The sequence below is a fragment of the Cinclus cinclus genome, chromosome 3 (genome assembly GCF_963662255.1).
Source record: "Cinclus cinclus chromosome 3, bCinCin1.1, whole genome shotgun sequence".
Classification (NCBI taxonomy): Eukaryota; Metazoa; Chordata; class Aves; order Passeriformes; family Cinclidae; genus Cinclus; species Cinclus cinclus.
The window spans coordinates 7,311,889-7,338,082 of NC_085048.1; the positions used below are offsets into that span (position 1 = coordinate 7,311,889).

Consider the following 26,194-nt stretch of genomic DNA (forward strand, 5'->3'; position numbering starts at 1 on the left):
AGGCCATTCTCACTTCTGTTGGTTCCCCTCTCCTTTTTCCTGTGTCTTCTACATTGAGCAAAGCAAAATATCCACTGACTCTTATGTAGATTTCCAGCTCTCCTTACTGCAGCCAAGTACCATCCGGTCACTCATCCAGATTCAAGGGAAAAAGCTGAAATGAGCTTTGCAATTAGATTCTAAGCTTTTGTTACCAGGTATGGCACAGTCTAAAATGGCTGTACATATTGGAAAGCACCTCAGCTAAGAATAACTAAAAGCCAACATCTGACAAAAGCCTCCCCAAAAGACTTTTGATCCAGCTGCTCTCAAGCATGGGCAAACAAGCATGGGGAAAAAAAACATCAAGAAATAATTTCCAATCAATTCTTAGGGTCTCTATGTAGTATTAATGGAATTTAACACCACAGGCAGCAATTTACTGCGGAAAATGCATTCTGAGAGCTCGGCAAGGGAAAGGCAACAGCTGTAACTCCTTACTGGTACAGATGCCAGGCGCATCTGTGCTCCCAACGACATCCTTGGATCACACACATCCGCACCTCCGTGCCCAGCCTCTTCTTTTAATCATCCAGCCCCCACTCAGCTGCTATCAGAGCATCCTTGCATTGTCTGGTGGGAATTGCTTTTCCCCCTCTAGCCAAGCAGAGGTACTAACAGACTGCAAAAATCCAGATACTGTGATGCTCAGAGCATGGTGTCGTCAGATACTTTGGGAGTTAAAGCATTTTAAGGAGCGTGGGCTCAGTTTCACCAAAACTAAGAAGATTATAGGGCTAGTGACTACTGTCAGAAGAGAGGTTTCAACAAGTACAAAACATGAATGCTCCTGTAAGCAAATACTTTAAGTGTAGGTCACATATTCAGCAGTTCAGTCTGTCTGTCTCAAATTCCATAACCTACCATTTAGATTCAACTACAGAGTGTATTTTAAATTGTGTTTCTGTGGCAGTGAAACCTCTTTGCATGCTTGATGGTTGTCGGACCTATTTTCCTCACATTGCAACTGCAAAATTTTGTTGTCGATTGCTCTGAGAGTACGTTAACACCACAGAGACATGAGGATTGATAAAAGCAGGGAAATGCCACTCTCCCAACATCCTTCCATCCTTCCCAATTCTTTTTTCTTTCTTTTTTTTTCTTTTTTTTTTTCTCCCCAAGAGTATCTGGGTAAAGCTCCAGCAGGCCCCGCTTTGTCTGGGCTGCCTTTATTGTAGTTTTTCTCCCAGCCCAGTAAATCTGGGAGGTCAATGGATTAAGAACAACCCTCTAGAGGAGGACTGGGGGATATTGGTGGACAAGAAGTAGGAAATGACCCAGCAGTGTGCACTTACAGCCCAGAAAATCAGTTGTTTCCTGCATCATAAGCAGCCTGACCAGCTGGTGAAGGAGGTGACTCTCCCCATCTGCTCTGCTCTTGTGAGACCCCACCTTGAGTACAGTGTTCAGCTCTGAGGTCCCCAGCACAAGAAGGATGTGCACCTGCTGAATTTAGTCCAGGGACAGGGTGTGAAAATGAGCACCTCTCATATGCAGGCTGAGAGATTTGGAGTTGTTCATCCTGGAGAAGAGAAAGGGGGCTGGGCTTATAAGAAAGATGAAAAGAGGCTTTTTATCAAGGCCTGTAGTGACAGGATCAGATATAAGACTTTTAAACTGAAAGAAGGTAGATTTAGATTGGACATAAGAAAGAAATTTCTTACATCGAGGGTGGTGAGGCCCTGGCACAGGCTGCCCAGGGAAGCTGTAGCTGCCCCATCCCTGGAAGTGTTCAAGGCCAGGCTGGATGGAGCTTGGAGCAACCTGGGCTAGTGGAAGGTGTACCTGCCCATGGCAGGAAGGGTTGGATTAGGTGACCTTTAAAGGTCCTTTTGAATCAAAACCCTTCTGTGGTTCTGTTCCTATGGAATCTGCTGCTTACCTGAGAGATAGATGTTGTCTCCAGCGCTGACCACGCTGAAAAACTCTCGATCATAGAAGGGCAGGCTGGCCAGTGGGTACCACTTGTTGTTTTGAGGATTTAAGCAAGTGACTGCTGTTAAAGCACGTTGGTTCATGCCAATCATCTGGCGACCCCCAACTAAGACTATTACCTCGGCTACTCCTAGGATTCAAGTAAGAAAAATAGTATTATAAGCAAGTGGCATCTCTCAACCAGGAAGGAATCCACCCAAAAATACTCATCAGTCAGGGAAATTTTAGTGTATCATATATAAATCTGTTTTAGAGCCTGTAATCAAACCACGAAGGGTGAGAAGAAACAGGAATGTGTGTAGGGGGAGCAGTGGGTGAGGAATGACACTATGAACAGTCTTGGGAGAACTAGGGAGGGAGAATGCCATCTGGGCAAAACTTGGGGGAAAATAAATAAAAAGGCAGTTCCATGTAAAGATGTCCATTCATTTCAACAGTCTGAGTGAGACTTGCAGGTAGCAAATTTCTCTTCCATTGAAGAAAATGGGCATTTTGTTAAGGATTGTGATGGCTTTGGAGCTTGGTCATTATCCAGTAAAAGCATGTTTGGACTTTAACCTAAAGAAAGTCTTCTCACATTAAAAGCTAATGTCTGGAGAAAGTGAAGCTGTGGTTATGGATCTTCATCCTGTTATTCTTTCTTCATGCACTCTGTTAATATGCAATTTTCTGGTGGGTTAGTTTTTTTTCTTTTCCCAGAGAAAGCAGATTTCCCAGACCCAGATGTCCAAATCATGGATCATGGCCTTGGTCTACCAGGTACTAGGAAAAAGATGGAGATGGCCCCTGCCTAAATATAGTCATTAACTGAGCTTTATCTGTGCTTGAACAGCTCCCCCAAGCCCCTAACATGGAAGGTGTCCAGCAAGCCAAACTCTCTGTTCATGCAAAACTTTCAAGTCTACATCTCTGAGGTTTTATTCCCACTTCACAGCCACAGGTGAGTTATATCTGATCTCTGTGTTACTCCAAACTCCTCTCCAGACTCATTCCCACAGAGATGGGTCACAGTGTAACCCTGGGAAGTTTCCTGACTCCATCCAAGAGTCAGGTGCTGGGGATGGTTTGGACTTGGCATTTAGCTCAAGTGTTAAAAACCCTTTTACAGCAACTGGAAGCCCCTGTGCAATGCAGTGCCAGGAGAGGTAGGGTCAGAAGGACCAGGAGGCCAGAAGCTGGAAGGAATCAGTGTTTCAGGAGCTGTCTCCTGACTGGAGCCATTGCTGTGATGTGTTACAGTTCCAAGTCCACAGACAAGTGTGCACAGGTGCGGGGCAGGAGTGAGACTGCCAGCAAGAGGGATTAGGAGCAGCAGCCGAGAGAAATGCGTCTGCAGAGTAATGGATTATCGTCATTCTTCATTAGCATTTTCAAAAAATGTATTTGTGTCATTCAAGCAAGGTTACTCTCTTAAAAGTTATTAAGATAAAGTGCCGTACAGTTTAAAATAAATATTTCTCGGTAACAAGAGATCATTATTTTTGTGCCATACCAGAAAATCTAATCACCTGTGCAAGACATAACTTGATTATAATCAATGACCTCGACTGGGCATGTGACATGCAGCAGTGAGTCCACAAAGGGTGTTTAGAGATCTTTTGTGCCTCCATGAATGCTGTTGATATGCAAAATAAAATGATTCTATATAATTAGACTCTGACCTAAAAAACTATAATCACCCTCCTTTATGCTGAGAGAATCATTTTTCCCTCATCAACAAGCTTCTGGAAATGGATCACATTACACCTACAATTTTATATACATAAAATAAGCACTTTTCAAAAATCCCTTCAAACACCACACCATTAGTCGTCTTCAATGAAAGACTTTTTAGGGTAGATTGTTATTGAAAGTCCTCTACATCTCGTCCTTCTGAAAGGTGCCTTGATGAGGCAGTCTCCTGAAGCTGCAAATGCCGTGGTTTGATATGCCATCTCCGTGCCACATTAGCATCAGTGGCAGTGACAGAAAGTTTTGTCTGGCTTTCCGTCGTACTTATGGGAGGCAGAACTACAGGCAGCATGTTAAAACAATTCACCTGCTTCATCAGACTTCTTCTTGGATGCAGTTTTTCTATGTGGTATCTGCACTCTCTGTTCAGTGAATATTTAAGGTATTTCTCACATCACCATGATATGGGCTCAGCTGGCAAGGTGAGCACTTAGGGCTTTTCCATGCATTTTTCCGAAAAGGAAAAATGGGCGTGAAACTTTTTAAAGAAGACTCAGTTCTTCACAGCTGCTGGGTTTTTAAAAGGGAATATGTTATGTGTGATCCATTTGTTCTGGAGGCATTAAACAGCCTGATATGGTACTCATCAGTATAAAAATACTGTATTTACACCAGCCTCACCATATAAAAACATTATACTTACAAAGAGCTGTGAAAGTGAAGGTGTTTGATAAATATTAGACAGATCCTTCCCACAAGAGGCTCCATAGCAAAAAAAACCAAATTATTCACCTATTTCTGCAACTAGAGAAACTGAGGCAAAGAGGGCAAGGGGCTCACTTTCAGGACAACAGAGGAACGTTACAATCTCTGACTGTAAAGATTAACAATTCCTCAAATTTATGCTCTTTTTAAATTCCAATTCAGGAGAATCTGAACACCCATGTCCACCCACTGGGAGAGGCTCCTAAATTCTGAAGGAAAGCAATGGTGGAAAATTGAGATGGTAATAGCACCAGGTTCTGGGAAGGCGCCAAGAGAAGGAGCCAAGGTCAGTGCCCTGTCCCAGGGCATGTCCAGGAAATGTGGAACCAGGGGGCTGGTGCTGTTGCAAGACATTTTGCTTTACCTGCAGAGAGCCTGGGCCGGGTCCTTGGTGTCTGCATCTCCTGGCGGGCGTGTGGCAGCATGTGATAACGTTTGGCTTCGTTCACCAGATCCCGGCAAGCCTCCGAAGACTTTATCAACTCCTCATTGTCAACAACATTCAGGAGATAGCTGGGATGGATGAAGGGGAGCCGCACCACTGCCAACAGCTCTGCAGCATACTGTGAGGGGAGAGAAATGATAACACATGCAGCCTTCATGTCAGAGTTCAGCCACTTGGCATCTCCACTTCCTTGCCTGTAAACCATCCCCTGTCATCCAGTCTGGAAAGACACTTGTCATGGATGCTGCATACAAGCCCAAGTGAATGGGTGGGACAGAGACAATGCAGTTGTCAGTGCTCCCTGGCCCAGGCTGGGTTTGGTCCCACAGGCTAAAAATAATCTTCAGAAGGTGGCAACTCCTGTTATACAGTACTGAATGGGGGAATTTTTTGGAAATGAAAGCTCATTCTGAACTCAGGCTGAATGGAACACCTTGTGCAGTGAAGACATGGAGTGAGCATTTCAGTTATCTGAATTAACCTTGAAATGTGAGTGTGGTTGTTGCACTGTAATAAAACCCCCAAACAAGTATTTTCTGGCGCTATAAACGTGAAACAGAAATCTGTAAATAGGGTAGATTTCAATAACCGAGGTAGACCCTGAATGATGTCAACCAACTGCTAAAAATCTTTCAATTAGTAGAGTTTATTTGTTGGTGAAACAAATTATGTAGCTCTAGCTTTTAGGGAAGTCTGACTCCAGAGGGTGCTATAGAAATACTCACAGTACGTTTCATCTTCTAAACAAATACATTAAACCTCAGAGGGTAAAGGACACCTGAGGAAATGAAGCTGTCTGTCACCAAACACGGCTTAGAGGAGAACAAAACCCCAAGAGAGAAAACTGCAATCGAAAAAGCAGGAGTCCATCCCCAGATTATTCTTTTTATATATAGCTGGGTATATGACAACACTGCATGAGAATGCAGTGAAAAGCAGAGCAATGGGAAAAAACAGAACTCCAGAAGCAAGGCACACAAACAGGATGCAAACTAAGGGTGAGCAGCAAAAAAAGATAATCATCTGTTGCAATAAATATTCATACAGCAGCAGCATCCAAAGATCCCAACTGGGATTGAGGCCAGGATGCAAATAAATATTCCTGAGGTCCGTGCTAGTCCCAGGAAACTCTGGGCACCAGCAGCATCTGCTGGCCTGCAGATGCCTCTGGTCTTCCAGAAGCCACTTGGCTCTTAATTTCTTTTTTAGCAGCATGCCTGTCCCTGCAGGGTGTAAGAGCCAAGTCACAGTAGGAACAGCAGCAGGGGCGGGAGCAGGAATGGGAATGGAGCAGGGGTGTAGTGAGAAGGGAGGGCAGGGATATGGCCTGAACTGGGCAGTGGACTGGCCAAGCTGGTGAAGGATGCAGTGATACCTGTGAGTGCTTCCAGGGCTTCCCCTTTTCCCACCCAAACTGAAGAAGCAGGCTTAATCTAGAAGGAAAACAAAGGATGTCTCCTACAAATTCATGCTGCTCTCCTACTGGAGAGCCACATCAGTACGGTACAAGCTCTGCCAAAGCAAAAATGCAACAACCTGTTGGGAGCTGAGCCCCACATGTGCCTGCAGATCTGTGGCCCCGAGGAGATGAAGGGTCTCAGGCTGACTCCCAGTCTGCAGCTTATCAGCTCTCCTCAACACTAGAGCTAACAATTTTAGATGCAGCCTAAAGACTTGAAGCTTGGCCACCCTGAAATTGTTTGGGGATAAAAAAGTTGTTTGGTGATGCAAAAGGGATGGAAAAGTGACAGTGCTTCTCTTCTGAGAAAAAAACACCCCCATGAGCAGTACATTCATGACTCCTTGCTACTACATCTAGTGTAACTCGGCACAGAGCCGAGTAGGGCTTGAGATCACCTTATCAACCTCAAAGCATAAAAGAAGACACTCCTCCCTTGCTGAAATCCATTTCTGAGATGCTTTCTAGGAGGTACAACGGCTTCTCCTTCCCTGGAGCCACAAATGTCAGACACTTGGCTGCAGCTATCTTAATGTCATTACCTTGTAAGAGAGGAAGCAGTGGACATATGGCAGTGGGTGGCAAAGCTCTGACTTCAGGAAGTGCTTTTTTTAAGAAGGTTGGAGGCGTTTAACCTTACACGGGAGCCAAGACGAAACGTGGCATCGGGACAGGGGAATAATGTGGAGAGGGCACACTGCAGATGAGTGAGACAATCCCACGGGGGAGGTCAATTCTCACTACAGGCTGCTCAGGAAGTACTACAAATTGCTAAAGGGCAGTTTAAATAAGGTTGTAAAACATATGGAGTGTAGACAGGAGCCAGCACCTTGGCTTGGTGCTGTGGGACACACCAAAGCTGCCCCTGACAGTCCCAAGGCTGGTCTGCACTGGAAGCAGCCACAACACAAACACCAGCACAGACAGGTGTGCCACTGCATGGGGACATGGTGTTCCACTTACTACCATGTCCAAAAGCTGGCTGCCAATTAGCATTGGGAGAACAGCTCCTTTCTGTCAGGGATAGGACAATTCCCATGGGCCCAGTGAAGCTATCTCCTCCATTTCCTACCTTTCCCTGAATAAATGGGGCAGCACTGCTCCCTGAGCACAGCGAGCTCTCTCTCTCGCTCGCCCACCTTGCTTTAATTAGATAAGTGAGAAAATGTGATTCTGTTTCTCTCCTGGATTCCTCCCTTCCTTTCTCTCCTCTTTTGTCTGAGCTCGTGGCTTATTTTGAAGGGGAATAATAATTAGAACATGTTGCTCCCTTTCATCAGCTTGAAAGCTGATGTCACATATCAAAACCGATGTCACTTTTCACTCTTATTCTTCCCTTTGCTCAAACAGCTACAGAAAGCTGCCTCTGTGTGTGTGTCTCTGTGTGCACGACCACACGCAGCCACGACTTGGGCTTGGTGCTGAGAGCATTAAGGGTACATAGAATTGCAGTGTTTTTCACCAAGGGATTTAAGGAGTACGAACCAAGGCAGCGTCTCCACAAGACAGGAGAAGCTTTTGTAAAGCAGCCTCTTTTCACACCAGCTCTTTTAAGCACTATAGTCAAGGGTGAATTTCATTTAGCCTCACTGATTTAAGAATATTCAAGTGATTTAAGCAATCAGCAGCCTTTTTCTTTTGGATTCTCCCTTATTAAGACTTCCCAGCTCTGTTAGCTATGATTGTACTAAATATCCTGTTACTATTATCCTTTTCATTTAAGACTGGAATAAGCACCATAAAGCATTTCAACCTCCTTACCATCTGTTATTTGCTCTCCATTCTCTCTTGTCTTTCCATTGTGCCTTATACAGCTATGAAACATCTACTGCACCTACTGATGTTATCAGTTATCACTAAAGCAGCAGAATACATGCACAGGCCACATTGCCAAATTCATCCAAGTCTTGTCCCTGGAGTTGTGGTTTGTGCCTGTAACCCTGGGGATGTTTTCTTCCCCCTGCTTGGCTGAAGGTGCTGGCTGGACAAGTATTAATATTTCTCAGGTCTTTGTTGGGAATCATTTATGACTACTTTACAGCCTGCATCACACCTCAGGGTGAAGGAGAGAATATCAATGCCTCTTCTGGGCCTAAAATTAGGAGTTACCAACTCATAAACATGTAGGACCACACCTCAGGCTCCTTGAGAATGGACACCATTATGCAAAAATCCAAATATTTATTGTTTAAAATGCTAGGAAAGTTTTTGAACACCATCAGGACTGTTTTTTTTTCAGGTGATGTGAACCCTAGTGTAGCTCCTGTTGGGTGAAGGGATCTGGTCAGGTTTTACACCAGAAGAAGATCTCATTCATAAAGTCCTTGCTGAGTGATGCTGCCAGATATCCTGTGAATGGCTGGGGTAATTCTGCAGAAGCCAGGGTGCTGATGCCACACAAGCAAAGTCTTTGTGGACAGTCCCTGTGGACACAGGAGAGCAGAGGCTTCTAAGAGATGCTATCTGTCCTGCTTCAAAGCACATATTTCAGTGATTTTTCACTGATTTCAGTGGCTGAACAGCAAGCAGGATCTTCCACCAGTCTGTAATCACAAGTGTGTTTCATATGAAACAGGGAGAGAAAAATCTTAAGAGATCTTTTCCTTTCCTAATTAACCAAACATTTCCAGGGAGAGATTCAGCTCTAGATTCAGACACATAAATGCGTTCATACAAGCCAAGTATTTACTTGTCAGCCAGACATGTGTAAACTCATGTTATAATTAAGAGAGATTTAGTCAATGCACTCAACAGTCCCCAGAGCAATGTGAGCTGAGAGGATGCATTGAGCACCAGGGGAAGCAGAGAGTATCAATGTCCCCTTCTGGGCCACAACTGTGAGCCATCAGTTCCTGGGAAATGGATTGTGTTCCTCAGAGCATGCCTAACACCATGGCACACAAAGATGTCTACAACCATATGGCAATTCAAATTGGAGGGCAATTAATTCTACTCTCTGGGGGGAATTTCTGTGTCCACTTGTCCTGGGTGTGCTCAGAAGGTTGTGATCATGCTATGAGGAAGCCTAAGTGTCTCCAATGGGCCAGTGTTGACTCCAAGGAATATGTGATCAACATGACCAGCTATACCTTGAAGCTGACCCATTCAAGCCTTTCTTCAATAATCTGTTCACACACAAGTTACTTTCATCTCATTAGGCAGGCCAATGCTTCAGCAAATGACACTACAAAAGCCTCTAATTTTTTATTTATTTATTTATTTATTTATTCCTGACTGGTAGTTTGAGTGAGAACATTTACTTTGCTACATTTTTTATGACATTTCTTCTCCTACTGATTACATCAGTATTATGAATGCTTGCTTGCAAGTGGGCTTTGTTCTGGCATCTTCACAGTCTCAGTTACAAAACCCACTTCACTATCACATTTAAAATAATCTTTTTATTCTCAAATCTCTAATCCAGTAAAATCCTCACAAGGATTCTCCAAAAGAACTCTCATTGTACTCCTGCACAGACTTGGGCCACAACAGCTAACAGTTAGGTTTAAAAGGAACTATGCCTACTGCTACAGAGTCATATTTCCTGCTCCTTAAATGCTCCACTGGAAAGCTCTCAAGATTTTTAACATTTTTGAAGTAATGCCCAAAGAGGTCAAAATAATGTTTCCCTTACGCCTTATAATTAATCTGTCTCTCTAGTTCACTGTTCTCCCTACAAAGGCCCCCTTGTACTTTCTGCCTAAAGAAACAGGCTTCAACTAGAAATACAAATACATAAGGTAGATTACCCATATTACACTAGGGTTTTGCTCCCATAAACTGCTGTTTCAGCCCTTCATGCATAATTGCAATAGTTTTAAAACATTATGAAGTAGGAATGTATTTGATTTGCATTGAAGGAGTTTTATGTTACGAGACTTGCTTCACGTGGTGCACTGTCCCAGTGTGGGAGTAAGAACCTCCTTGGATGGAGGAAGCCATGGGGGCAGATCTGAAGCAGAACCAAGTCCCCACTGCATTAGACTCCTTCCAATGAGAACAGGACATGCAAATTAAACAACACCTGGCTGTGGCCAGGTAACAAACTGCCCAGTGACCCTTTGTTGAGGGTTAGTTCTCTCCCTTTTTTCCCTCTGTGGAATTTTCCCCATTGTCATGCTAAGATCCCTGTTGACTGGGCCCTGGTGACAAGGGGGAGGGGACGGGAGGGAAGAGGAAAAGCCCCGCGAGATTCAAAGAGCCAGAAGAGGAAGCGGAGGGCTGGGCCTCGGCCCATTTCCCCCGCGGAGTTGGGACGAGAAGGACGATCGCCGCCTGTGTCCCATCCCTGCCATCCCAGCGTCGGGAAACCACCATGGGACCCTGCCCGGCTGTCTTCTCGCTGTGAACTACCACCATCCAGCACTCTACTGATCACCGGGACCCACACCGTGAGCGGAGAGCTCTCTCTCCATCTCTCTCTCCCCCTGGGACAGCGCTGCCATCACCCCCAGCCCTCCTGCGGCTCTGCGGGACCCGCCCGCCCCCAGCACCGGGAACTGCAGCTCAGGGAAAAGGTGCCTGCAGCCAAAAAACACTGGGACTGAGTTACTGTTCTGTTTGTGGGTAATTTCATAGCTGTTGTTGTTCTTGTTTGTCTTGTTAGATATACTAGTAAAGAACTGTTATTCCTACCCCCATATCTTTGCCTGAGAGCTCTCTTAATTCCAAAATTATAATAATCAGAAGAATCACATTTTTTTTTTCAGTCCAAGGGGAAGCTTCTGCTTTCCTTAGCAAACACCTGTCTTTCAAACCAAGACACCCTTGGCGATGGTGACAGCTGGGGAGGTGGCACAGTGGCCTTTCAAGCTGGCATGCTGGAAAGGTGACATGAGTGGTCCCTCCCTACCAGCATCTCCAGCCCAAACCAGGCTTACCCCACAGCTTACCGAACCTGATATTTAAAATATTGCCATCTCTGAGTTTCCAAATGCAAGCCCAACAGGGAACTAGATAGTCTGGGGAAGCCAAAGCTGTCGGTGCACTGGTTTGCCACTCTCAGAAATAAGCCTTTTTTTGGCTAGATTTTCCCAATGCTGCCCTGTTACTGGTAATAAGGGGACTTGCAATGATGTATCTAACCCCTGGGTATTACAAAGGCCTTCTGTGTTTCCATTAAACTCCTGCACATTCCTATACCCAAGGACATATCCAAACCCAACTAAGCTTTCTGCTGCGCTTGGAGTACTCACTAATCACCCACACTGACTTCTTGGAATTGCAATCCTGCCTTCAGATTAAACCCAAAGGCTTGGTAGCATGTCAGCCAACACCCTCCTAATATCATGAGATAAACATGCAGCAGAAAATCTGGTTTGCAGGCACTGGGTTCAGCTGGTGGCTCTGTGGCAGAATGCCACGTGCATAAATCTCATGCCCAGCAAGAAGGAAAGAGCAGCCCCTCTGTCTTCCTGCAATCAGGTTTCAACGTGACATCTTTATGGCAGCACAGCTGACTAAACACTGTAATGTCACCAGCGAGCGGCTGTCCTGCTCTCCGAGCTGTTTGCAAAGCAGCTCTCGGGTCTGTATTTCCAGCAGTAATATGATGAGAGGCTTTCAAATGCACAGGAAGATAAATCATTGATCCACCACACTTGGAATCTGACTGATACTAAGGATTAAAAAAAGCCTCACTCTTACCATGCATTCTCTAGGTTGCTGACTAAACTCTATGAAATAAGCCTTTGAAGTTCCCCCAAAGGGTACCAGGGCTAAGTGATGTTTCTTTGGCTTATGGGCAGTCACCCATTCAAACACAGCAGACAATGCACCTCAAAAACATACTGCAAACAACAAGACAACTGCAGCTTCTCATGTGCTTCATAGAACCAAGTAAACTCCTGTTGCCTCCATCCCTACAAGACACTGGCAATGTGAATCCATGTGCCATAACTCTCTAAGATGCTTCTTGACTATAATATAAAATGATTTTGTTTCTGGAGGTTGGTCCTGAATGCTGGGGCCACATGCAGCACAAGGCAAGGGAGCACTTGTGAGGAGCTGCTTGTGGATGTGGGTCTTTGTAAAGCCGTTGCTTCAGCAACAGCAAAGAAAGATTTTGTAAAAAACAGGAAAATGTGTTGGAAAAGCCACAAATGCAGAGACTGATCAGACTCAGAGACAAGGGAGCTCATCAAACCAATTAAATCTTCAGAGAAATAATTCTGAAGATTTTCTGTCAAGGGTATCCCTTTAAGAAAACCTAAAAGTTCAGTAGAGAGTGAATTTCAGGAACTGCTAATGTCACCTGCATCCTCTTTTTTATTTAATGCAGTTTCTTCCTATATAGCTAAGGGCATATTCCTGCACTGATTCCATTCGTGCTGCTGCCTTTTCTTCTCCCTCTGTAAGCCTGTATGGGAGCTGAGTGTCTGCAAAAGCTTCATTCAAATTGGAGCTCTTTGAGCAGCCCATTCCCAGGAAATCACAGGGGTTACTGCTCATCCCTTGCGTTCTTCACTTTCTGAGAAATTGAAGCTTCTTGTACTTTCATTATGGCATCTTTCTGCATTTGTCTGCTCTTCCCACAAATGGATTTCAAAGCACCAGGGAAGTGTGGGCTTTTCAAAGAAGCCTAATTGAAGTGTTACAGAGTGTGAGTGCCTAATTCACTTAGGTTCCCTTGGAAGCATCTTTTTTCACATTTATTCCAACACTCTTTGCTGCAACTTTATATCCTTGAGTACACTGATCAATCAATTAATTTCTTATTATGATGAATTAAATATTTTGTACATGCTGGTATGGGGTATCAGCTTCTATCATTACCTCCTTGTCATCACAGAGGAGAGTTGGAATTGTCATTCTTACTTGTCAGATTCTCCATTTTCCTGACACAAACTGCTCTTCTGCATGGACGCTCTTTAAAATGTGCCTGAGAAATAAGGGATCTTCCATGTGCTCTCTCACCGTCACCAACCCTTTTTCCTCTGCAGAGTCTTGCCTTCAAACTGCCACTCTCTGTCACTGCCAAAATAGCTCCAGGGCATTTGTAGCTTTTTTTGACATAAATCCTCTTCTCCTTTTCTCCATCACTTTTCCTTACCCTTACTGACAGATACAGGGCATATAGGTGGGCTCTGTGTTTTCTTAGTGTTAGACTAATTTGCTTAGTGTTAGACTAATTTGCCAAGTCTCAAATTCAACCCAGTGGTCCTTACTGTTGTTATCCCCATGCATCCTTCCAGGCAACCCCCCTCCTTGGGGCTTCAAACACTTGTAGACATTTATCCCTCTTTAGCTGTCATTAGGCCAAGTCATGCATATTCACATCTTTTAATCTTTTTTTTTTTTTTCTCACATGAGCTCCTTCAGTCTTTTAATCATTTGTGTTGCTCTTCTCTAAATTACCTCAAATTTGTCTATGCATCTCTGGTTCTCAGGCACCATGAAGATGCTGTTTAGATAAATCTGCCTCTAAGGACTCAAGTTCATAAAAAGCTGGTTAATGCCTTTCTGGTGGAGACATTTTGTATTGCTGCTGGACACAGTGATTTTAAAGGTTTGGAAAAAAGGTGCATGATGATATCCTTGCAGAGTGCAATGAAAGGCGGCTGTCATTCAGCTGAGCCTCTTGTCCTTCATTCATCACTGCACTATCTGCCTCTCTTCTTGCACTTCTCTGGGTAACTTGTTGAAAAGTTTGCCCTCTTCTCACGTCTTGTCCCTGCTCAGGGTGAGAGGGAAGCTTCCTGCAACGAGGACTCTTGCTTTCCCAGGCCTTCTGTAATTAATAAACATGGCAATATACTTTTTTATTTCAGTGAAAACATACAACTTTGGACTTGGAAGAGAAAGTGGCAATATTTCCAGTGAGCTTTGGTATGTCTATGGTTTGGACAGGCAGCAAACTCCTACGCATCCAGCCACTTCCCATCCTTCCCATCCCATGTGGATGCTGGGCATGACTGCAGCTCTGAGCAGCTTTGGCAGACATCAGTACCTGTGGACAGTGTGGCTCATTATCCACTGAATCCTCCCAACAGCCCTCATGGGAGGCATCACTTCCCTCCAGCTTATAGGTTAAGAAATGGGGGCAGAAAGGTGAAACAACCTGCCCAAGGCCATGCAGAGAGCTGGGGGATGTACTCAGGTGAAGACTGCATGGGGCCTGGCAGAAATCTTCCCTTGTTCAGGCAGCTCTGACCGTGCTGGTTTCAGACAGCAAAGCCTACATTATGCAATATATTTTTTGCATGCGTTCGCTGGAGTTGTAATAAGCTTATCAAGGGGATAACTGTTAAGATAAACCCTACAATCTCGTCCATCAGTCAGGAAGAGAAATAAATAGGAAAAAAAAGAGTAGATTCAGCTTTCCCAGATGTGTCAGTCAGATGAAGGCTTTGCACTCAGTGACAGCAATCAGGACTCCTGCAACCAGTGCTCTGTGTCCATTGGCACAGGAAATTACCTACTAGTCCTGACCTCACCTCACAGGCTGCTTTTTCTGGCCAGACCAGTTTTAAACTGCGCTACCAGCAGCACTAAACCAGCTTCATAAACACTACCATATGAGCTGGAGCACTGCTCCAACACATTAGGGGGATACAATTATTTACCAAATCCTGGTTTAACATGTCACTCTCTGAACTGCCTCTTTGCCTTATGCAGATGATCAGCAACCCTTAAAGCACTGCTGTTCTCTCTTTGTAACAAGGCTCAGATGCTGTTTTTTGTAATGCCACAGAGCACTTTTATGAGCACTGTTCATATGAGCACAATGTGCACAATTAAACATCAGCCAGAGCACTGCTTTTCAACTTGCCTTCCAGGAAAATCCTGCTTCCTTCCCTGTCACTGCCCTCCAGCCTGGTGGGAAAGAATTAACAAAAGCAGAAACAGTCAGACATCTGAAGAAAAGCTTTTAGAATGGCAGAGAAGAGAAGAGCAGGTAGACAGCAAACAACGCCCTTCCAGGAGAACAGGAGGCTCCGTTGAAAATCTCCTTCCCAGAGGCTTTCAGCAGGGGATCAGGCAGGAGGGGAGGCAGTGATGGATAAGTTGTTGTAAGAGCACGGCATGAGGCTGCGGTGGGGGAACACAAATGGTGAGATTTAGTGTCCCCAGGCACTGCAGAGTGACACAAAGCCATTACAGCACAAGGAGCTCTGGAGGGCTGCAGCTGCCCCGGGGGCAGAGGGTGCTGGTTCAGAGAGAAGCTCCTCTGCAGGGATGTCTCTGCTGAGAGAGCCCCTGCCAGGCTTGCCAGGGAAGATGGACATGCAGGTGAGATGAAGAGCACAACCCTTTCCCTGTTTGTGCCAGACCTCCACCTTTGGGACAATCACCAATGCAGGACTTGGAAGAAGCTGCCAAAGAGGCATTTTAGTTATCTGCCATTGGAGCTACCGAAAATAAGAACTTGACAATAGAGCCTGAACTGTCAAGGTAAAGGGAGATGGGGAGACTATGAAGAAAGGGGCTCTGGAAATCCATGCCCTGAAGGATTTAACTGCCAGCACTACTTCTGGGAGAGAGAAACAAAACCAGGGTAACGCGAGGAGTGCAGAAGAGCTGGAGTGATGTCTCAGGACTGCTGCAATTCATGTCATCCATCAACCCTCCCAAGACACCCCAACAGTCCTGGTGTCCTCCACCCAAAGTGTCCAAAGGAAGCTCATAGAATCTATCTCCAAATTATGAATAAAATGAAAATATCCATGCACAGCTCCTGCAGGAAGGTTCCTCCTGTGTTCAACATTGCCACAGTTGCCCAGTTCTCCAAAGCTCTGAGCAGCCTGTGCATCTCACAGGAGCTTGGGCAGCTCTTGGCATGGTGGGCTGCACTGCACACCATGCACAAATTTCTATTCATCATCTTCATTAGAAATAAGATTATTTAGGTCTATCTTCCCTCCTATTCACTATGGAAGCTATTTGTTCCCAGGCTCTGAAAATGCAGAAGTCATTATTGTAAAGATGGGTACTTTTCATGGTAAGTGTGAACTCCTGCTTTTAAAAAATAAGTACCTATTTAACTAAGAGCTTTATAATAGATCAAGCAGTGCACAGAGTACTAAGAAAAGTGAGAGCTACTATTTAAATAAACTAGCTTAGTGGTAGGATTGGGCAGGAAAATAGTTTCTTCTTGGTATCTTTAACAGTAATTTATTCAAAACCCTTATCTCTGGATAAATACAAATTAAAAATTAAAAGCTCCTGTAAAGTAATGCATGAAACCAAAGCACCGCAGAGAAATTTGGAGAAGCAAATAAAACTGCCATCATAAACTACAAAAGCACTGCAGAACCAGTACAGAGTGGAAGGAAACTTGGGAATAAAAAAAGCCCAGAAAAACAACTGCAACACGAAAGGAAGAGAGGAGGAGATGGCGGTGGTGGCAGAAAGAAAAACCTCCACTTAAAAAAACAAATTCCCAACATTGCCTCAGCAGGATGCAGAAGGAAATATTTAAAACTGCAATTTTGAGAACATAACCCAGACTGTCTGCTGAGTGACACCTCCTGTTGGCACCAGGCAAATAGGCTCCTGCTGCAGAGTTCCTGAACTCCAGCCCCTGGGAATAGTCCCTGAGGCCATGTTCAGTTCAGAGTGGCACAGAGCCATCAAACTTCAAGCACTCAGAGAAACACTCTGTAAAACTGTTTTCCAGTGCCAGCGAGAGACAAAAAGGTGTGCATTTCAGTAAATCCATGATACTGTGTGAAAGTTTCAGGCAATAACAACGTTGGGTGATGCTAAATGTCCCATGGAGGAGATGGTCAGAGCATGGGGTGAGTCCCCAGCACAGGACTGTCCTGCTGAGCCACAGCTCCAAGGGGACACAGGGGAGGCTCTGGCAGGGACCAGGAGCTCAGCTGGTGAAGCAGCACAGGCAGCAAGGCTTGGTCTGGCATGCAGTATCCCACAGTCCTTAATGCCCTTATCCAGCAGCCTGGGGAGGGCAAGAATTTCTATTTCTCCCAATTTAGAGGCAAGGTGTGGATGTGCAGCTGCTCTGTATCACATCCAATGACACATTTAACATCCAACTGCAAGTTTAGGTGCTTGAATTCACATTTCAGTCAAGAAGGCACAGGCTGTCATGATGTGGGACCACACCACCAACTTGGCCAAGCGCCTCCCTGAGACACAGTGTGGTCCATGAGCAACTGTCCACCTTAAAATATCCAAAACTGTTCAACAGAACAACTGGGGTCAACAGAAACGACTCTGGCCTCCAAAGAAGGGGAAAACAATCTTCCCCTTATGGGGTCTGTGCAGAGAACTGGCCTCCAAATGGAGAGGTGTGGAGTTCAGACCACAGAATTGACTCAAGGCAAGTAGCAGGTTTTTGGATATCACCAGGGATGACTTCTGTTCCCAAGGACAATCAGCAGCCTCACTGCTTCTAGCATTATCTGGAGACAGTGCCAGGCAAAGTTACAGACTCGGTTTCTTTAGACAAGAGCAGACTGCATAACTCACATGGTTGAGGAAAGGCTAACTCTAATAAATACATAAACTCCAAGGGATTATCTAAGCATCTAATAAAGATACGGAATCTTTATTTTATGAACTGGAGTTATACTCATTCAGTATGTGGCATCAAAATAAATACAGATTTTCAGACAGATTTTTTATTTCCTGCTGTTACTAAAATGCATCCCCTTAAAGCAGCATCTCACAAAACTGTAATTCTTCTCAATTTATCTCTGACTGAGCCTACAGTCAACAACTGGAGGCTCCATCTTTGTACCGTGCATGTCATAAATGAGATTTTCACTCTAAATGATCAGGTGTAGGGATCAGGTTTTCAAATTACATACATTTTGAGTATAGCCTGCATTCCCTTCGTTTTTTTTTTTTTTAATCTGAACTTCCCATCCCATCTCCCACACACCTGTATGCTTAAAATTGCATGGAGATAGTTTCTATTCTAAAAGAGGTATTCAGCAGAGTGAGACTGCTGAGATTATTTTTACCTGAGCTCTGATTGCAGCGTCCTTCTTAATCCACTTTATCACTGTTTCATACACCAGCTCCTCTGCTTTGGTGTTCAGGCTGTCATTGGACATGTAGGAAATGAAGTCGTCTTTTGAGATATTAAGGATCTCTTCTTGGTTTGCCACCTCTGGGAAAATTTGCAGGGCATAAGCTTTGGCCATGTTGTATAGTTCAGTGCACTGCATGGCTTCAGCCATGGCTAATATTCCTAAGCAGTTGCTAGCAGTCAGCTGTTTTTCTAAAATGGGAAAAAAACCCAAAAAAGGCAACTGAGAATTATTAAAAGCAAGATTCACATTTATTCCAAGATCATGAGAAAAATAAGTGTCACAGACAAACCTCCAACCCTAATTAATTTCAGGGAGTTAACTAGAAGCAGCACCCTGGGTTAATTTGGAATTGGGGTTTAAGGTACAAAAATCAAAGTCTGCCTAACAAGTGAGCTGGAGATGGGGAGAGAAATGCACTTTCCGAGTTTGCTTTTTGTTCAAGCCTCTACAAAGCACTGGGGAAACCTACTGACATAACAGTATCTGGGGCTTCCCAAGGGATGGGAACCCAGCCAAGAGTCTGCTGCTGTTCCTACCGCCTACCATGTTGCTTTAAGGAACAGCAAAGATGTAAACGCCAGTGCAGACACTTAAGAATAAATGCAAACAGCACTAAGGACATTTCTGAGAATGCTGCAGTTATTTTATGATAATTTTTGCCCTGTTCAGCTACTAAGATACTTCAAATAAAAAAAAAAAATCCTCCCCCCTCTTTTTTTTTTTTTCAAAGGAACTTTGTTGCTGCTGAATGTGATGACATCCCTTATGCAAAACACAGATTATACTAACGCCTTCTGTTAAACGTTGTGTAGTGGGTTTCAAAGAAAATCATGCACAGAGGAGACAGCATTATCTCCTTCCCAGCAAACAGAAGCAGCAGCACAGTGTGTAGCTTTGCGTTAGAAGTGTGCTACACCATACATTTGACTGTACTTTTCTTTTCCTTTCCAACTATTTTGAAGAAAAATACCACCAATTTTAGACATTTATAAGAGGAACTCTCAGATTCTTCGCAGCTTTTGTTAACCAAGCCACTACTAATAAGAAGAATATATTCTTTTAAGATATAGGACTAAAAAAGAAAAAAGTAATAAGACTGAGACTGCAACACATCACAAAGGCATCGGTACCAGGGGCAGGCTCCTGTGCTGTCAGAGAAGTCTATCACATTTGGCAGTGTCATATCCTAGTGCACTATGACAGAGCACTGGACAGGAATGTGCAATAGCCCCATATCTCTTCAAACAAAACTCTCATCAGTTTCCAGCAGATTTCTTCTGCTGGAAATGCTCAGAGATTCTTCCCTACACCCAGCTTCTGCTTTCATCAGATTGAAAACCTGCATGCTATCTACATGTAGCTTTTAATAAAATGGGATTATGAACCTCCTTTTTCTATTTTTTTTAAACCTGACATGAGATTAGGAGTTTTGTGGGTTTGTTTTGCTTTCTTCCCCTCCCAACTCTTCTAATTTTCTTTTACAGATCCAACAGTCTCAAAACTAGGTTATCTCATTTTGCATCAGTTGATTGTACTGACTCCAAGGAGCCCATTTCCTCAAGCTGACTGCAGAAGCAGCACTGTTTGCTGTCAGTAGATTTTGTCACTCAAAGACTGCCCAGAGATGGGTTGTAAACTGATAGCTATGAAGCCCAAAGCTACCTTTTTTCCTCAAAAAAAAAAAGATAAAAAAAGAATAAAAAAACAACAAAAAGACCCCAAAACCAAACCAAACCAAAATCCCAAAAAGAAACAAAAATCAAAACCCAAACAAACAAACAAAAAAACAAACCATAAAAAAACCCCAAAAGATCAAAAAACATCTTCCAGGTTCCTTGCTTCTGTCTGCTGGCACAGTTTCATGGTGTACATATGGCTTGGGGTAAAGTAATCATCTAACAGAGCCCAAAACTCTGATAATTTCCTGGCAAACTCTCAAGTCAAAGGCCAATCTGCCACTGTTCCACCTTATCCTCACTGGGTTAATAATGGAGGCAATAATCAATTTTGACTCATTAAACAGCACATGATGGCAAAGACTTTGAAGAGTCTTTCTCTTCAGAGGACTGGGTTTGCCTCTGTCAGGAGAGATCCCCACAGTGTTTCCAGCTGAGCCTATGGAGTAGGGCAGAAAAAAAACCACTGCTAGTTTTTCTAATCTGGGCAGGTTTCTCTAGCTCTAACACCACTGGATGACTGATGGTACACTGATGTACAGCCTGGTACACTGATCCAAGTAGGTCCATGTTGGCCCTTGGAGCTTTACTCCCTCCTCTTCCCTGAGAAATCCCTCGGTGGCAGATTCCAATGATGTCCCTGTCTGGTTTGGGAACTATTGTGAGGCTCTGTGGAGAGGGGTCCCAGAGAGATGTGGGATTAGGGGATGTGCAGGAGGCTGGTGACAACACTCCTCTGCACTTCACTTCTATGTGATGAGTACCACAGCAAGGTGGGCACAGGAACATCTGTTTAAAATGAGGACTGGCATGTGAACTATACAGATTCACTGCTGGTGACCAAGATACACCTTGGGACAGCAGCTGTAGGAAATATGGAAAATCTCTATCCTATGAACATGAAGACATCACCTCATGCCCCCATTTTTCAGCTCTGACTCAATATTTGGCAGCAAGACTGACTGTCTCTCGACTGCAGCTGTCTGTGGTGTAACTCTGCTTTCACATTAATATCCCTGCACACCCATAAACAAACAATTCCAAGTAGCAATCTGGTAATATTCTGGATTAATCAGGTAATATTTTGGAAGATGACTCCAGAATGAGCAGAACACTGCCCTGCAAATGCCTGCTACTCTTCACTGACTATAAAGGGAGTCTACATGACCACTCTGACTTCTGCTATATAATATAGCTCATCCCAAATGACTGCAATCCAGGGGTACTTGCCAATGCTGGCATGACAAAGACAGCTAAGGACCAGCTCTGCTCTGTCTGCTCCTGAGCTGTGTTCCTTTGGACACTGGCACAACAATTGTTGTTTTGCCACAGTGACACTGGGTTTGTAACAACACATTTTTGTAAAGTTTCACCTTGTCTCCGTTCAGAACACAAGGGCTGACTGCTAAATTATTCCCACTCCTCAAGGACTGTTTATAACAGACTCATGAGTGGACTTTAGGGTTATCACATGTAATCCAGTAGGTTCTCACTGGTTTGAGACAGTGCTGGATAGCATATTTGTTGCTATGTGTGTCACAATAATGCAGATCAGCAGCTGGTATTTTCCACTGTGTTAGATGTGACTTTGGAGCAGGATCCTGTGCAGCATCATCAGGAGACAATCAGCCAGACTGCTCCACTGCACTTCTGGGAGTGGGGACACCGGAGATAACACCAGAGAGAAATGGCATGCAGGAAGGATGACTTAGTGAGATTGTGGTAACAGTATGATGGAAGCTCAGTGGGGGTTGTAAACCCCCTCTTGTGTGCATTAGGCACTGTATTTGCACTTAGAGATGCTTTCTAGATGATGGTTTGGATATCACAAAAAATAGCACAAAATATATATTTCTTGTGATACTCTGTGTACATTCTGATGGGAAACTTACTCCTCAGGTATTCCTCCTAGTGTCAAAAAGCATGTGAAGATGGGAGACTTTCAGATGCATTCATTGTCTAATGAATTGTCCGAAAGATCTCCCTTCCCTGTGAGAGTCTTCTCCTTTCTCCTATCTCGAGATATAATTGAAATTTATACATAGTTTATATGAAGTGTATATATAATAATTTCTCTAGGGCTGGGCAATGCAGTTCTCTGGCTGGATCAAAATTCTCCACCTTGGATAAAAAAAAAAAAAAAAATTGTCCATAATAATTTCTCTTGAATTCCTAAGGATCATAAAGGCCTCTAATTTCCTCAGGTACCTGAGGAATAGAAGTCTCATCACTGGTCCATCATTCAGTTTTTCTCATTGCTCCCTCTAATACTCCTTCCAAACATTGATTTTGTGCTCTTTGCTCAGGAGACTAAGAAAATTCTGAGCTCCTACTCTTTCCTATTCTGGCCCATGAAACTACCAGGTTCCACTTTCCACTAACTTCTTTAGGCTTAAGGATGAATACTTTTAATTTATCAGCAGGCTGAAGTACAAGCTCAGAATGTGCTCCCTCCTATGATGGGTGTCCATGCATCATGGACCAAAACTGTGATACTAGTGAATCACCTGAAAGCCAACTCAAGCCATGACTGTGATGATAGTGTAAAACAAATACAAAACAAAACACCAAAACAAAACAAAAAAACCAAACCAAAACAACAACAAAAAAAAGGCTCTGTAAATGTGGGTTCCAACAGGCTCAAGTCTTCAGCCATATGGGTGGAGGAAGTACCTATGATATCCTGACCAGTTTGCAAACATTTGCCCAGTTATCATATGGTGCCTGCATGAACCTGTGACCATTGTTGCATCAGTCAGCACAAAACTGTTCTCATTTCTCCTGGTCTAGACAAAAGCCAAGGAGACAGCATATGGGGAAGAGAGAGAACATCCTGTAATTATCTCAGGGAAGCTGGTTAAGAAATCTCCCATTGAAATGAAACTACTTTCCTGACACATTTTGCCACATCTTTTCACCAAAAGTGCAAGAAAATTTGGGGTGCCTCTGCCCAAGGCTGCTGAGAGGCCCAGGATAGAGACACAAAAGCTGCTTGGACATCACCAAGCCAGGATCGTCCTGGATCTTCAGGTCTGAAAAAGGATGACCTGAACTTCCTCTGATACTGTGCTGTGCTATGCTGAACAGATCTAATAATTTGGGGCTTCTACATCTTTGAACTTCCCTTCTCTCCCTTATTTAGACATGGCCACTGATGGGACGATTCACTGTTTATACTGGTCAACACTCCAGAAACCCTGCAGGAAAAAAACACCCACCTGATTTTTACCATATTTTTGCTTTTTATAGAGCAGAGGTGGCTGAGGTGAAAAATAAAAACACAGCCACAGAGAAGACAAAATGCTTTTCCCTAAACTTTTCAGATGGCAAATGCTCTGCTGTCTCTGTAGTGCAATCGAGTCACAGCTATAAATAAAAATAAGCAATTACACTCAGTGAATTCTCCAAATGAGAATACAAAGTTCCAGTGACTCTCCATATATCACTGAACTTGTAACCAACTCTACTATTTCACACCATAACATGGTTCACTGAATTAAAATATTAACTCTCAGAAAAGAGAACTCTCAGAGTGATTCAGTGAAATAAATGTATTTTGGTTTTGTGGCTGAATCTTCAGTGATATCACAACTCCAACAGTTCCTGTGTTTCTGGAAAGGCTGTAAGATCTAATCACTATAAAAAGCTGGTGAAGAGAAGCTGGGAACAAGCAATGCCAGAACCAGAGCCTCATTCAAATTGCACAGTGGAATTGCAAAGCATAAATTTCACATCAACAGCATCCCCTCTTTTGAGAACAGACTTTGAAATAAATGACATATTAGAAGTTGGAAAGGAGAACACAATGCCAGAGAATCTTTACTGATGCCTGCATTGTACCAGCCTAGTCACACCGCTCATCTGGCCAGCAGGCTGGCTTAGCAGTGAAAATTAACACAGCAGTAAACCGGACTCATTTGAGGGATTTTTTTGTTGTTCTTGTTTTTTGAGTGCAACGTTTTCTAAACTCTCATCTTCCACATTCTGCAATAGTAGATGTCAATTTTAAATGAGAATTGCCCAGGGAAAACCTACAATTTATTTGGCCTTCAGAGAGAACGATGCCTCCCACACCAAGATGGGAGTTGAGGAAGCCCAAGCAGAAATCGGATGTCAAAAAAGTACTTATACCTGGGAAGTACATCTTATAACATGAAGATATTTTTTTTGGTATTAATAAATTTGTATTAATTAAAAAAAAAGTATTACTGTCTTATAAACTGATATTGCAGATGTGACAGTGAAGGAGTGGCTTGTGGTACAAGTAGGAATTTGAACCACTGTGTTTCAGTTGAACTGCAGTAGTGGCTCCTCTTCTGCCATGCCAGGTCTGTCTGGTTCCTGTTCAGGCCAGTAAAACTTAGCTGAGCTGGAAATCTTGGACTGCTTTGCAATACTCTCTGCTGGAAAGCAGAAGGACAGTGAAAGGAGCAGGAAGACATGGTGTTCCTGGCAAGAAAAATGGGTTTCTCATGGCCATGAGAGGATGGATTGAGGGAGTGGCAAAGATGTTGCTCTGTAGACCCTCACTGAGACAAATGCTCCCTGTGCACACAGGGCACACCAGTTACCAGGGGTGGGGACAGCAATCTTCCCTTCTACCCACCTCTGTGCAGCAACAAACCCCAGGAATATTCAATCTGGAACAATGGACATGCAAAAAAAGGACTTTCTTACAAATGCAAGAAAATTGCAGATACTGCAATGCAGTCCTTAATTTTACTGCAATTTGCAGGAGGTCTTTCTCCATTGGAGCCCGCCTTCCAACTCTTGTGGTGTTTGACCAAGCTGGCCTGGTGTAGAACCCAAAATATGCTGTAACACTTATAAGCAACCTGTGTGTTACACCCTGGTAACTATGCAGAGATGATCCTCTGGGAAACAAAATGTCATCAAGATTACAACTATGGAAGAAGATTCAACAAAATAGGTTATACAAGATGTGAAAGCTGTTGCCACTCAAGGAACAAGCTACACTTTTTGAGACCATTTTCCACTGGCCATCATACCAGCATTGGAAATTCAAATCACAAACTAACTTAATGATGCTTTACTTTATTTTACTCTATTTTATCTTGAGTTTCTTCATTATCTTTTAAGAGTTGTTCAATGACAGGTTTATAAACCTCAACACGAGATCTTAAAACCTCACTAGATGCAATGATTCTTACCTAGAAATGAAACGCAGACTTTACAGAAAGTATGAAACTGGAACTTGCTGGCAGCTTCCAGTAGTGTTTTTGCATTGGCTGAATCTATGATCAAAGAACCTGTATAAACAAATTCCAGGAGTAACTCCAGGACATCCGCAGTGAGGTTGGACATGGCCAGTTCCAGCTTCTCCCCGCTTCTGCTGCTGTCTCGTGGTGACCTGGTAACAGCAGACAATTAAATTATGGACATTACACCATCCCCATTTTATTGGCATTTATTGATTAGTGAGGGCTACAAAATCACTTTGCACCTCATTATATTTCTCCATTATTTTTGTTTACGGAACTGAAGAATATGAATTTTAAAATAACTGAACTTAAAAACTTTAACTGGATCTGAAAGAGAAGAGTCTTAAAGCAATTCTTACAAAAAATCTGTTTATTGCTACTTTGCATTTTCATGCAAAAACAGTTGCAAAAGAAAAGGAAAGGAAAATAAAGGAAAAAAAGAAAAAGGAAAATGAATGATCCAACATTAATGAAAATGAGGAACAGGATTAGCTTTCAAAGGGAAACAATACATTTTAACATCTTGGTTAACATCTCATCTTCTGTGTATAATATAACTGTTAAGGAAAAATCACTCTCCAATTTCAAGAGAAAAGGTCAGCTACTTTTTCAAGAATCCAGCAGTAGAGTAATTTTAGACGTTATGTGCACTTAAGGATACATTTAAAGACCTTTTCATAAAAAATAGTAACAAAAATTAGTAATTTCTATTTAACTTGAACTTCTCACTATTTTATATTAAATGATAGATATGATCAATATTATATCTATGGTATACAGATAGCCATATAAAATACATATATGCTTATTAAAAAAAAAAATCTATTGTTCCCTTTTAGGCACTAAAAAAAGGAAGCCCCTCATGGCAATTGCTTTGAAAACTGAATACAAGACAAGCTAGACAGACAAAATGGTTAGAGCAAAGAAGGGAGAGGGGGGAAAACAACAACCAGCTCTGCCACAGGAAGCCAGCAGCCATC

The 26,194-nt window shown here is 43.3% G+C and overlaps 1 protein-coding gene across 1 annotated transcript in view; it reads right to left on the reverse strand.

Moving 5' to 3' along the window:
* Positions 1–26,194, reverse strand: part of KLHL29 (kelch like family member 29) — a 239,488-nt gene that overhangs the window by 29,554 nt on the left and 183,740 nt on the right. Inside the window, exons 5-8 of the mRNA XM_062488440.1 lie at positions 25,164–25,363; positions 18,245–18,504; positions 4,775–4,973; positions 1,922–2,104 (exon numbers count right to left, since the gene is read on the reverse strand). Of these exons, the coding sequence (XP_062344424.1) occupies positions 1,922–2,104; positions 4,775–4,973; positions 18,245–18,504; positions 25,164–25,363 (842 nt within the window). The remainder of the gene's footprint in view (positions 1–1,921; positions 2,105–4,774; positions 4,974–18,244; positions 18,505–25,163; positions 25,364–26,194) is intronic.